Consider the following 13,510-nt stretch of genomic DNA (forward strand, 5'->3'; position numbering starts at 1 on the left):
AAGTACAACAATTTGTCATCAGTAAATATTTAAGCAATAAGGCACGAGGGGGTGTGGTATATGGCCAATATACCACGGCTAAGGGCTGTTCTTATGTACGACGCAAAGCCCGAGTGCCTGGATACAGCCCTTAGCCGTGGTATATTGGGCATATACCACAAACCTCCGAGGTGCCTTATTGCTATTATAAACTGGTTACCAACTTAATTAGAGCATTACAAATACACGTTTTGTCATACCCGTGGTATACGGTCTGATATCAGCCAATCAGCATTCAGGGATTCCGAGTATGACAAAACATTTATTTTTACTGCTCTATTTATGTTGGTAACCAGTTTATAATAGCAATAAGGCACCTCGAGGGTTTGTGATATATGGCTAATATACCACGGCTAAGGGCTGTATCCAGGCACTCCGCCTTGCGTCGTGCTTGCTTAAGAACAGCCCTTAGCCATGGTATATGGCCATATACCACACCTCCTTGAGCCTTATTGCTTAATTAAAACACATAAATGCTGTATTTGTATGATAAAATAATGATTCATGACTGAGTCATATTTGTAATTTATAGACAAATCTACATTTTATGTTACCTCTTAGCACTCATGATAAAATAATGAGCTGCCTTTGAAAATATACTGTATGTATCCATACCAATCTGTAGACTCATATCAGTTTTTCTCAAAGGGTCAGTTTCCAGGACCCAGATTACAGTGGCATTCAAGGTCACCTACATTGCTATACTGATGTGGTTCCTGAGAAAAATACTTCTCCAGGAATTATGACATCCCAAAATGGGAGTATTATTGCAATAGACCTAGTAAATAATATTCTGTAAAGAATGTGAACAACAATCCCACACAAATGTATTGATCATTTTTTATTTTGAAAAATCTAACACATCTTAAATGCAACCTTGTTAGCACAAGTACATATCTAGGGCAATGGTGATCCCTGCGGAGTGATAATTCATATTAAAACACAAGGCAAGAGAGAGGCTGTAAGGAAGAGCCAGAGATGCTTCTCTCCTTCCACAGAAAGCAACTTCACCCCAACTCAAACCACACTTCTCATCTCAATTGTTAATATGCTTCAGCGAGAGGTAAATAGTATGTCCAATGAGCTAGCACTGTTATCAAGGCAAACACAAAGACAGTCCCTTACAAAAAAACAGATTTAGCCCTTCAGATTCACAAGGCCTCTTTAAGCAGATACAGACAGTATGGTTTCCATACATAAACATTTAGAAAAGGTAAAAGGAATATGAAGTATACAAGGAGGGAGTTTATTACAGACATTTGGGTTACTAAATACACAAAACACCCTTGTTTCTGTGTTTAGGTAAACAGCAATCATTTTCTGGAGTAATTGACGAGATCTTGTGTATTTCTTCGAGTGTAGGTGGTAGAGTCTTGGGATGTTTCAAGTCTGCATCAAACATACAAAAATCTTGGGGGGTTGATATTCTTACATTTCAAGTTGATGCAATCCAGTGTTTAAACTCTACATTGGACAAAAATCTGAAGTCGCATTTGAGTGTGTATATGGCATGTACTCTATTGGGTATGTAGGGTGTGGTGTATTTCGAGTGTGGATGGTATTGAAAGTACACTTTTGAGTGGGGATGGTTTGGTCTCTTCCTCAGTGAGTGTTCTCTATGATGATGGCGATGCCCTGTCCACCACCGATGCAGGCTGATCCCACAGCATACTTTCCCCCAATCCACCTGAGAGAAAGAAAAACACAAATTAATCATTAAATCCCTTCTCTGTGACATAACATGAATTGCGTCTTATTTTTTCCTAGTTAAAACATTTGCCTGTTACTTCACATGAGACAACAATGAATTGTTCGATTTTATTTGACAATATTTGTCTACATATTTACAGAGTAATAAGAAGTGATCCAGAGTAGTAAGAAGACTACTGGTGTGGTGGGGTTACCTGAGCTTGTGGACCAGGTGCGCAGTGATGCGTGCTCCTGAGGCTCCCAGGGGGTGACCGATGGCAATGGCCCCCCCATCAGCATTACTCTTCTCTGGGTCCAGACCCAACACCTTGGAAACCGCAAGGTACTGAGCAGCAAACGCCTCATTCACCTGAGAGACAGCAGAGGGGATAGAGAGAAGGACAGGAGAAGACAGAGCAGGAGAAAGAGAGGGAGAGACAGAGCAAGTGAGGAGACAAAAGGAGGAAGTCAATTATATCAGGTAAGCTACATGACCCAGAGTATACCAAAACAGAGCAACCAAATATCTGCCACTTTCTGCATCAGTTCCTATTTATGAACATAAATCAGACGAGTATACCTCCACCAGATCCATGTCTTGGAGGGTGAGACCTGCTTTTTTCAGGGCTTCAGTGATGGCTGGAACTGGGCCTGATGGGGGAGAATGACAGAACCTTACCAACAGAAATCACTTGATGGCCATGCTAGAAAGGCCTATATATTGGGATGTGTCATATGTTTTCATCAAGTACATAAGCCATTTGTTGTCAGTCACCCACCGATTCCCATAATGCTTGGGTCACATCCGGAGACGTGATATGCCACTATTCTTGCCAATGGGGTGAGCTTGTGCTCTTTCACAGCTTCCTCACTGGCTATCACCACGGCAGCAGCTCCGTCAGACACGCCCTGTGGAATAGGAACAGAACATGAAGAAGAGTACATTCAAAACTAGCACAGGATTTACACCCAGCAAACTAAAATGATCTGCACTCCATTTTAAACTGGTGTGCTTGGGGTCAGATTGAATGTGATACTCTGTTAGCAGAAGATGGTAGGAACTGGGTGGAAGAGCTTGGGTCCAGAATTGAATCAGCCTTATTTAGTACTCACTGATGCATTGGCAGCAGTGACCGTTCCTTCCTTCTTGAAGACAGGAGGTAGCCTAGACATCTGTTCCAGGGTAGTCTGGGGGCGAGGGTGCTCGTCCTGGGTCATGGGTACCTTGCCCTTCTTAGCCTTCACATCGATGGGCGCGATCTCTGCCGTGTAGTGGCCCGCCTCGTGGGCTAAGGTTTAGAGAGCACACAGACAAACTCAGTGATGTGGTCAGCATTCAGATGGAAATCTGGAAAAATCGTTTATTGTCATGGTAATATGCAGTTCACTGTCATAATATTTCTGAGGACAGATAATCCGGAATCCCTGATTAATCAAGGCAGAGTTTTCATGCCTTAGGTAAGGATTGTATACATGTGAGCTTAGTTAGGGTAAGGGTTGACTTCTGACCTGCCTTCCACCTCTGCTGTGTCTGGTGTGCGTATTTGTCACAGTCGTCTCTGCTGATCTCGTATTTCACTGCCAGGTTCTCTGCTGTGATGCCCATGGGGATCTTAATGTGCAGGTCAGTAAGCCCCGCCCACAGAGTGTCCTCCAGCTGAGACAAAGGAAACAGAGAACACGTTAGCTTAGTCCTTGGCATTGGTTCAGAGCAGCTGTTAGAGGGTCCTTATGGTCAAAAGTGACAAAATCTATACCCATTTGGTATTTTATCTCTCCTCATTTATTAATTCAATACCTTGAGGTCGAGTCCGAACTTCGTTCCGAAGCGGACGTTGCGGACAGCATACGGCGCCTGGCTCATGCTCTCTGAGCCTCCACACAATACCACCTCTGAGTCCTTCAGACAGATTTCCTACAGAGACACAGACAGGGTCTTAAAGAGGACAAATGGTACAAGGCTGCTAATGTTCCTATGCCATCGGCAGAAACAATGCACCTACAATTGATCTACAAACAATGAAATGGTGGTTTGAGTAAAAAAACAAAACAAAAAACACATGGGGGTGGGGTGACCTCAATATACTTAAAATGACAAAAACAACTCAAAACTTTGTAGAAATGATAATGGACCTATATTCTTACCGTTTATTGACTGTCCAGATCACTAACTATCACTGTGCACAGTCAATGGAACTACATTCAAAGTTTCTTGGCTCTCCAGCTCAGGGAGCATAGAAAACTCCCAAAGCAATAGAGGACTATGTTTAGCACATTTTGGCAGCAAGAAAATAAAACCCTTTTTCAGTGCAGCCCTCCGGACATTGTTGAAGACCTAATGCAGCACCTGTAGCAAAATGAGTTTGACACCCCTTGTGTAGACTATGTAGAGTCTCAGTGTTTATATGTCTACTATACCTGAGCTCCATTGATGATGGACTGAAAGCCAGACCCACACAGGCGGTTTACGGTGAGAGCAGGCACTGGGATGGGCACCCCACACCTCAGGCCCACGTGACGGGCGATGTATGGAGCATCTGCGGAGCTCTGAAGGGAAGGAGATTGGGAGAGAGAGGTATAGTCAGCTCAAACATTTCCTTCCTTGAGTTTATCCTTGCTTCTGCTTGCTTTTTGGAGTTTTAAGCACACCTGCATGACGTTTCCAAAGATGACACTGTTGACAAGCTCGGGTGCCACTCCCCCAGCGGCGAGCGCAGCCTTGGAGGCATGCTCTGCTAGGTCTGTTGCACTGTGGTCTTTCAGAACCCCACCGTAGGTGCCAAACGGGGTCCGCTTAGCAGACACAATAAACACACCTGGATGGAGAGAAAGAACAGGGTTTGGGTGTGAGGTGACTAATCCAGCTTTACTGCAGCTTTAGAGTTGTTGATGACAATATCTATGTGAATATCTAAAGCAATACAAATATTTGACTTGAAAAGTGCTGCCTTGCCTAGATTCACTGCTTGAGAGTCCTATCATAAATCTCCACTGCAGTGCCATTGTAATTATCATGTAACTAAGAAATGTCACTGTCACCTTTACCCTACATTCATCTCCAACTCACCTAGGCGATAGAAATGTAACAATAGAGGCATAACTGACAGTTGTTAATTAAACTATGTGGCAAGACAACACTTAAATAGCTTTGTTTACACGTAGAGACAGACTGACAGCGGTCATTCGTTCATTGAATAGTGACAGCTCCAAAAACAGGAACAAATTAATAAGCTCAAAGTTGATTGTTTTGATAATCTATGAACGCTAGAACTTTACCGATTTTCAGGAGTCACCTGGATATTATTTTAGACCTTAACGTGTGCCACGCAGTATGCATAGCTGCCTTTTTTTGCAGAGCAAGCAAAGCATGTTCATAGAAAAGCATGCATTTCGTGGTGAGTGCGTGGTTTATGCTAAATATCAAAATATAACTTACTTCTGATAAGTGACATAATATTGATTCCTCCTCACGTCCACGAAGGTCAGTGAATCTGTGAATTTAAGGGCGCTTTCTGCCAAACCCTGGCAAATCTTGACCTTTTACCTAAATAATGTGTAACTAATCATTGAGACAACAACATTCGATACAACGAACGTTTCATGTTCAGATGGTACTGGAAGGACATTTTTTAAATGGTTACTGATAGAATATTTATTCGGTGATGTAGCTATGTCTATTCTAATGTTACCAATTTTATATCTCTGACGTAACCAGATCAAAGTTACAACAATAGGATCGAAATTGTCCATATGAAACTCGAGATGAATGTACGTCATTCTCTCGATTTTCAAACAAGGGGGCAGCAATGATAACGTTTGTTGATACACGGTAATAACTTATTTGACGTGTTTAAACACGAGTCATATAGTATAGCAATCATATATCTGGCTGTGTCGCGTACCCTGTGTAGGGTATTGTCCCGACAGACTGCAGTGCCAAGGTGAGTTGTAACATGCACTGTGTGCATAGCTAGCAATGTTGTTTAGTATAGGCAAGCGAACGTTGTTACAGCAGTTGAACATGTTTTATTCTACATGTAGCTACATTTTGTATTTCATTTTCTCATAGTTGTCGTCCAGTTGTATGCTAAAACCTGAGCCAGTTAGCTAGTTAAGTTATCTATTCACTGCAGTGCTGTTACAGTGGCTAGATTTAGCTAACTAGTACTCCCCTTCCTCTGACTTACTATGTTATGAACAGCTCTTTGATTGGATTGAATGGTCAAGTCAGACAAGGCCCTTGTTGTCTACAAAGGGTTTGTTCTCTGGTCCACTTTAGTTTCAGTCGTCTACTCTGTTTGCTACAGGCTCAACTCTCACTCATTCTGCCTATGTGTGCCCTTACAGGGCAGAGCCAAAGAAGAAGAAAGTGGACCCTTGTAAAGAGCAGATGGTTCCTCCTGAGCTCATTCCCCTAGATGACTTCATATCCATGCATTTGGCAGGGGTTGAGGCCAGGTCTGGCTCACACATTAAGAGCTTGAATTAATGGAGTGGTTGATATTTCCATCAGGGCACAAAAATCAGGGCACCACCATCAGAGATACTACTACTATTGGGCACATCCATAAATGTAGAATATTCACTGTTGCTTCACCTCCAAGTCAATAGTGGCTTAGTTTGAACCCTGCTTACCATAGTGATGTCTAGCAATAGTCATAGAAAGACTGACATCATACATCTGCACTAAATCAGCTAATGGATTGAATTCAGTATGAGTACACTTTGTCAATATGTGATGCTGAGCTTAACCAATTGTTCTGTTGAGTGACTCATACTTATAAACTCAGCAAAAAAAGAAAAGTCCTTTCACTGTCAACTGTTTATTTTCAGCAAACTTAACATGTGTAAATATTTGTATGAACATAAGATTCAACAACTGAGACATAAACTGAACAACTTCCACAGACATGTGACTAACAGAAATGGAATAATGTGTCCCTGAACAAAGGGGGGGTTTAAATCAAAAGTAACAGTCAGTATCTGGTGTGGCCACCAGCTGCATTAAGTACTGCAGTGCATCTCCTCTCATGGACTGCACCAGATTTGCCAGTTCTTGCTGTGAGATGTTGCCCCACTCTTCCACCAAGGCACCTGCAAGTTTCCAGACATTCCTGGGGGGAATGGCCCTAGCCCTCACTTTCCAATCCAACAGGTCCCAGACGTGCTCAATGGGATTGAGATCCGGGCTCTTCGCTGGCCATGGCAGAACACTGACATTCCTGTTTCGCAGGAAATCACACACAGAATGAGCAGAATGCCTGGTGGCATTGTCATGCTGGAGGGTCATGTCAGGATGAGCCTGCAGGAAGGGTACCACATGAGGGAGGAGGAAGTCTTCCCTGTAACACACAGAGTTGAGATTGCCTGCAATGACAACAAGCTCAGTCCGATGATGCTGACACACCGCCCCAGACCATGACGGACCCTCCACCTCAATCCCGCTCCAGAGTACAGGCCTCGGTGTAACGCTCATTCGTTTGACGATAAATGTGAATCCGACCATCACCCGATGAGACAAAACTGCGACTTGTCAGTGAAGAGAACTTTTTGCCAGTCCTGTCTGGTCCAGCGATGGTGGGTTTGTGCCCATAGGCGACGTTGTTGCCGGTGATGTCTGGTGAGGACCTGCCTTACAGCAGGCCTACAAGCCCTCAGTCCAGCCTCTCTCAGCCTATTGCGGACAGTCTGAGCACTGATGGAGGGATTGTGCGTTCCTGATGTAACTCGGGCAGTTGTTGTTGCCATCCTGTATCTGTCTCACAGGTGTGATGTTCGGATGTATCGATCCTGTGCAGGTGTTGTTACATGTGGTCTGCCACTGTGAGGACGATCAGCTGTCTGTCCTGTCTCCCTGTAGCACTGTCTCAGACATCTCACACTACAGACATTGCAATTTTTTGCCCTGGCCCATCTGCAGTCCTCATGCCTCCTTGCAGCATGCCTAAGGCACGTTCACGCAGATGAGCAGGAACCCTGGGCATCTTTCTTTTGGTGTTTTTCAGAGTCAGTAGAAAGGCCTCTTTAGTGTCATAAGTTTTCATAACTGTGACCTTAATTGCCTACCGTCTGCTGTTAGTGTCTTAACGACCGTTCCACAGGTGCATGTTCATTAATTGTTTATGGTTAATTGAACAAGCATGGGAAACAGTGTTAAACCCTTTACAATGAAGATCTGTGAAGTTATTTGTATTTTTACGAATTATCTTTGAAAGACAGGGTCCTGAAAAAGGGACGTTTCTTTTTTTGCTGAGTTTAGTATAATCAAACTATTTGTGCAATCTAAATGCATTGCTCTGTCCTAATGTACACCTGAACAGGTCCCTACTCTATTTGTTCATTTCCTTTAGGGTGCGCTGTGTTCCTCGGCTTCCCTTTGAGAGTGAATGACGGGCTCTACTGCTGAAAGAGTGGTCCAGCTACAAACAGGTTTGTGATCTTGTAAGCCAATGTTTGTCGAAGCTTTATCACCACAGCCCTGTTAAAGAGCCTTATTTAGAAGCAAAAAAACTGTGAGCAGACAATTTACAGTACCTTCTTTGCAGACATTTTGTTATACCCAGTTCCTGTGCCACATTTTAAATTTCTTTCCACCCTGCCCCTCAATGAGCAGACCCAGCACCGGGTTGAGATGGAGGCAGTAAGCCTGGCTGTGGAGGCCAAGAGGGATGCTCTGGAGGAGCTGAGGCTGGAGTGAGAGGAGCTCTACAAGGCATCACTGAGGCCAAACCCCCTGTTCTTTCCTTTCAACCACCAGGGATCCAGCTTCACGAGGCCCAGTATGAGGCACCTGAGGGCTAATACAACATCACCAAAGCTTACACCCAGTGAGAGGGTGGGGGATATTAACATTGTGGGCGTAATACGTGTTGACATGGTAGTTACATCCATGTTTTTACATGATTTGAACGGACAGACTAAATATTTGACGAGGATGTTCATGAAAGAAGATTAAAGCTTGCTCAGAACAAGGGCCCGGGCACCAATAGCAGGTGTGTCTCATTCAAAGTAAGGGTAATTTAACCGCTTACTGACCATGACCTATTCATCGTATTGACAACTGCCCTAGCATGGATACACAAGTTTCAATTCACACTCATGAAGTGATTCACATTCTGTAGTGTGTGTGCGCTGTAATGTTACATTCATAGGTTTAAATAGTCTGTAAGTAAAACATACCAGGGGGTTGAAATAAAGGATTCACATTTGTTTTATTTGAAATGCATTTTTATGTATGCAACACTAGATAAGGTATCATGTGAAATAATAAAGGCAAAGATCCTGTGTAACGGTGTTACAGAAAGACTGGCCTCAATTGCAGTAGGTAGAGTTGAGTCTCTTTCCACACAATGACTAGACAAAAACAGTCCGACCACTGGTGGAAGCCAGAATACTGGATGGTGCGCTTACCCGTTTCCCAATCCAGTATCTCTTTTAGCTGTTCCCAAAAATATTATTTCCCAGTATACACACATTTTCATTTGTATAATGTATGGAAAGAATGCACAGCACTCTGTCACTATCAATAATTGTGTTTTTGATTAGAGTAGAACTTTCTAGCAGTAGAGAACACCGCCCTAATACCAGTGAAGAGAATTGGACACCTCTGAAAAAAAATCTACACCAGAGTGGTTTTGTTCCTGGAGAGCAGGCTTTTCCCCAACTAAGCCTAGCACTAAAACACCTTTCTAAACATGGTTTCAACTGAACCAATAAGAGTCAGGTGGTTAAGAGCATATTAGCTGGGACAAAATCCTTCACACCCTCTGCAAGGGGCATATTCAGCAAAGTTCATGAACAAAGATAAAATACATTGTGTAGAACATACATTCTGCCATGAACAATTATGACTTGAACTTTAAAATTCTAGCTGTAATGTCAATGGATTGCTCTGAATAACCCCAGGACCATGGCTCCCTAGCCGCAATCTCTACAGTTAAAGCTAGAAGAATTGGTTAAGTTTATGTAGTGAAACAGATCTCAGATGCCACATTGACCTTGGTTTGCCCATGTTTAGGGCTATGGCAGTATTGACCCAGGGGAAGGTTAGGACTGGGAATCTGGGGACTTTCCCTGGTGCAGGGGCATGTGCCAGTCTCTGGGCGGATCTCGTCTCAGGTCCCACACAGGGGTGAACTTCTTCTGCTCCGCCTCCCGGTTCCTCTCACTCTGCTGTAAAGACTCCTGCAGTAGGGACAGGATAAGAGAGAGAACAGCCCGAGTTGGTTGGTTGATCTCTCACAATTGAGACATTACAAATGTAGTATCCTGTACAGAAGCAAACTGTAGGACCTTGATGGCAGTTTCCCTGTAAATACAGTATTGCTGTTCCAATGTTGATTAGGCCATTTCCCCTCGCAGCAGAAGTGATGATTGAGTGCTAAACTGTACCTTGGTCTCTGGGCCTGGGTTCTTCTCCCACTCTCTACATGAGTAGTAGTCTTCTTTCCACTGCCCACAGGAGGGGGATGTGCCATGGGCATAGTAGTTATGGAAACGGTTCCACAGGCTTTTGCAGTGTCTGAATTCACTCCAGTAGTCATCACAGGTCCGGGGCGGCTATGGCGGTCACATATTACGGTAAATAGACGTAAGCATATGACGTGATTGAGGTTAATACTTCTGCCATATTTACACTGAACAAAAATATAAAACAACATGTGTTGTAAGATCCCCAAAATGTTCCATACACACAAAAAGCTTATTTCGCTCAAATTTGTTTACATTCCTGTTGAGCATTTCTCCTTTGCCAAGATCATCCATCCACCTGACAGGTGTGGCATATCAAGAAGCTGATTAAACAGCATGATCAATAAAAGGCCACTTTAAAATGTGCAGTTTTGTCACAACACAATTCCACAGATGTCTCAAGTTGAGGGAGCATGCAATTGGCATGCTGACTGCAGGAATGTCCACCAGAGCTGTTGCCAGAGCATTTAATGTTCATTTCTCTACCAAAAGCCACCTCCAATGTGGTTTTAGAGAATTTGGCAGTATGTCCAACCGGCCTCACAACCACAGACCACGTGTATGGCGTCGTTTGTTCCAGCGGTTTGCGGATGTCAACGTTGTGAACAGAGTGCCCCGTGGTGGTGGGGTTATGGTATTGGCAGACATAAGCTACAGACAACAAACACAATTATATTTTATCGATGGTAATTTGAATGCACAGAGATACCGTGACAAGATCCTGAGGCCCACTGTCGTGCCATTCATCCACCACCATCACCTCATGTTTCAGCATACTGCACGGCCCCATGTACACAATTCCTGGAAGCTGAAAATGTCCCAGTTCTTCTAATTATGTAAAATTCTGGCAAATTAATTACGGTCTTTGTTAGGAAGAAATGGTCTTCACACAGTTTGCAATGAGACAGGTGGCCCAAACTGCTGCATATACCCTGACTCTGCTTGCACTGAAAGCAAGAGAAGTGACACAATTTCCCTAGTTAATATTGCCTGCTAACATTAATGTATTTTAACTAAATATGCAGGTTTAAAAAAAAGATATACTTGTGTATTGATTTTCAAAAAGGCATTGATGTTCATGGTTAGGTACATTTGTGCAGCGATGTTGCTTTTTTCGCAAATGCGCTTTTGTTAAATCATCCCCCATTTGACGAAGTAGGCTGTGATTTGATGATAAATTAACAGGCACCGCATTGATTATATTCAACGCAGGACAAGCTAGTTAAACTAGTAATATCATCAACCATGTGTAGTTAACTAGTGATTATGTTAAGATTGATTGTCTTTTATGCACCAATTTGTAAGTCGCTCTGGATAAGAGCGTCTGCTAAATGACGTAAATGTAAATGTTTTATAAGATAAGTTTAATACTAGCTAGCAACTTACCTTGGCTCCTTGCTGCACTCGCGTAACAGGTGGTCAGCCTGCCACGCAGTCTCCTCGTGGATTGCAATCTAATCGGCGTCCAAAAATGCCGATTACCGATTGTTATGAAAACTTGAAATCAGCCCCAATTAAATCGGCCATGCCCTGAGACGATGCGTGGTCTAACGTACAGTTTTATATGAACCGCGGGGGCACGTCCTCCCACACCGTCACGTCACCGGCATGACTTTGTTATTATTACTCGACCTGCACAGAGCGCGAGGAATATAATCCATACTTTCAACCATACTGACGGTCTTCGTAGAACCATAGTTACATTCGTAACTTCCGATGTGTCGCGCTCCATGAGGCAATGGTGGTCACATCAGATACTGTCTGGTTTTCTGTTCCACGTTTTGAGGAACAATTCTTACACGGGTAAGGTACACTTGGAGTCAATATTAAATTAATCATCGTTTATTGTCAGCACGCTGGAGAGGTTCCAACCAACTCAATACACCATAGTACACATGTCAATCAGGAGCTCTCCTTGGGTAGACCCAGCAGTTTTCTTATATACAGCTACACACAGACAAGTAATATTTGCATGATTTAGCATAGTTCATGAATCATTACCGTTTTGTTTCATGTGACCTAACAATACGGTTTCATAACATGTGACAGACCAACACCTCTCTAAACTGAGATATCTTTTGTTCGTTCTCATAACAACATCTGGGTGTACTGCCAAATTGCAGCTACTGATAGGTGTCATTTGTAGTCAGCCACTTGCAAGAACACAGAAATTGGTTATAAGAAAAGCAAACATTAAAATTCCCATTACACACGCCCCTACCTTTTTTTTAAATGGCATCGGTGACCAACAGATGCATATCTGTATTCCCAGTCATGTAAAATCCATAGATTCGGGACTAATTTATTTATTTCAATTGACTGATTTCCTTATATGAACTGTAACTCAGTAAAACCTTTGAAATTGTTGCATTATTTACTTTTTGCTCAGTGTACATAGGATGATACATGTACAGTATGAATCGATTCCTCGAGCATTGTTCTAAATTTCCTGAATGTGACAGCAGCATTTCATTGTGTTAGGGCTGGCTGTATCGCCATTTGATAACTGAAAGACTAGCTGGCGTTCTAGTATAATCCGAGTTCAAGAAAAGCACATAATGGTGAGGCCTTGACCGTCCACTAAACAACACCTATCAAAGTGCCAATTTGCTAGATACTAACTAATCTATGGCTAATTGGTTATCTAGCATCGACATTCTCTCAAGTCGGAGGATCAGGCGAGGGAAGAAAACCTTTGCTGAAATTCATGCTTTCCCTTTCAATGTGGTTTTAGCTTGCTAGCTAACATTTACACTTTAGCCTCGAACAGCAGAGCACATTATCGAGTAATGTAACGCTAGCTAGCTACAAACAAGTTACATTGGTGACTAGGGCCTTTAGTGAAATACGGTGACCTTACGTTATCATAAACAATACATTAATTTGGTACATTACCCTCCACATTGCTCCAGAATCTGCCATCATCACCTCGTTGTTTTGACTTTTGACAAGAGGACGAAAACAGCCAATCAAGCACTGTGAAAAGGTCGTCACTAGTTACCTTAGCCACAAATTCATAAACCCCGCCTATTTCTGTAATTCCTCTTCTTAAAATGTTATTTTAAACCTAACCTTAACCACAGTGCTAACCTTATCCATAACCCTAAATTAAGAGCAAAAAGCAAATTTTTGTTTTCATTAAAAAAAAAAGTACGATGACTTTGTGGCTGTGGTAAGTAATGGAAAATCTGAAAAAGCAGGAGTCCCACCCACCCACTTCCGGTAATGAATGAACTCGAGAACAAGAAGCTGATATTTGCAGAAGTATACAAAGAATTTTTTTTACATTTATGTTTACGTTGTTCTATCCCTT

General features: G+C 42.7%; 2 protein-coding genes and 1 long non-coding RNA gene across 3 annotated transcripts; 1 reads left to right on the forward strand and 2 right to left on the reverse strand.

Annotated features, from left to right (window-relative positions):
• Positions 1-865: 865 nt before the first annotated feature.
• Positions 866-5,283, reverse strand: LOC115164358 (3-ketoacyl-CoA thiolase, mitochondrial-like). Its single transcript, XM_029716758.1, has 10 exons — positions 5,165-5,283; positions 4,378-4,544; positions 4,147-4,275; positions 3,527-3,643; positions 3,238-3,385; positions 2,842-3,017; positions 2,508-2,637; positions 2,309-2,379; positions 1,944-2,098; positions 866-1,726 (listed from the first exon to the last, which is right to left on the reverse strand). Exons 1-10 carry the CDS (start codon positions 5,178-5,180, stop codon positions 1,642-1,644), a joined length of 1,194 nt encoding a protein of 397 aa, XP_029572618.1. The 5' UTR covers positions 5,181-5,283; the 3' UTR covers positions 866-1,641.
• Positions 5,284-5,400: 117 nt separating this feature from the next.
• On the forward strand, positions 5,401-8,940 carry LOC115164360 (uncharacterized). Its single transcript, XR_003869905.1, has 4 exons — positions 5,401-5,669; positions 6,076-6,186; positions 8,079-8,157; positions 8,342-8,940. It is a non-coding gene; the product is annotated as an uncharacterized LOC115164360 (long non-coding RNA).
• c27h22orf39 (chromosome 27 C22orf39 homolog) lies at positions 8,923-13,199 on the reverse strand. Its single transcript, XM_029716759.1, has 3 exons — positions 13,093-13,199; positions 10,120-10,287; positions 8,923-9,912 (listed from the first exon to the last, which is right to left on the reverse strand). The coding sequence occupies exons 1-3, from the start codon at positions 13,120-13,122 to the stop codon at positions 9,775-9,777; spliced, it is 336 nt and encodes a 111-aa protein (XP_029572619.1). The 5' UTR covers positions 13,123-13,199; the 3' UTR covers positions 8,923-9,774.
• Between the last annotated feature and the right edge of the window lie 311 nt (positions 13,200-13,510).

This window comes from Salmo trutta, chromosome 27 (assembly GCF_901001165.1).
Source record: "Salmo trutta chromosome 27, fSalTru1.1, whole genome shotgun sequence".
Lineage (NCBI taxonomy): Eukaryota > Metazoa > Chordata > Actinopteri > Salmoniformes > Salmonidae > Salmo > Salmo trutta.

Bases quoted from the DNA above. Each gene is read 5' to 3' on its own strand.
- LOC115164358 (XM_029716758.1), bottom strand. The intron at 3,386-3,526 runs GTATTGAATTAA...CCTTTGTCTCAG, and splicing joins AGTTCGGACTCGACCTCAAG to CTGGAGGACACTCTGTGGGC. The intron at 2,638-2,841 runs GTGAGTACTAAA...CCTATTCCACAG, and splicing joins TCACTGCTGCCAATGCATCA to GGCGTGTCTGACGGAGCTGC.
- c27h22orf39 (XM_029716759.1), bottom strand. From the start codon at position 13,122: ATGATGGCAGATTCTGGAGCAATGTGGAGG. The intron at 10,288-13,092 runs GTAATGTACCAA...TGACCGCCATAG, and splicing joins ATTCTGGAGCAATGTGGAGG to CCGCCCCGGACCTGTGATGA. The intron at 9,913-10,119 runs GTACAGTTTAGC...TCCCTACTGCAG, and splicing joins ACCCAGGCCCAGAGACCAAG to GAGTCTTTACAGCAGAGTGA.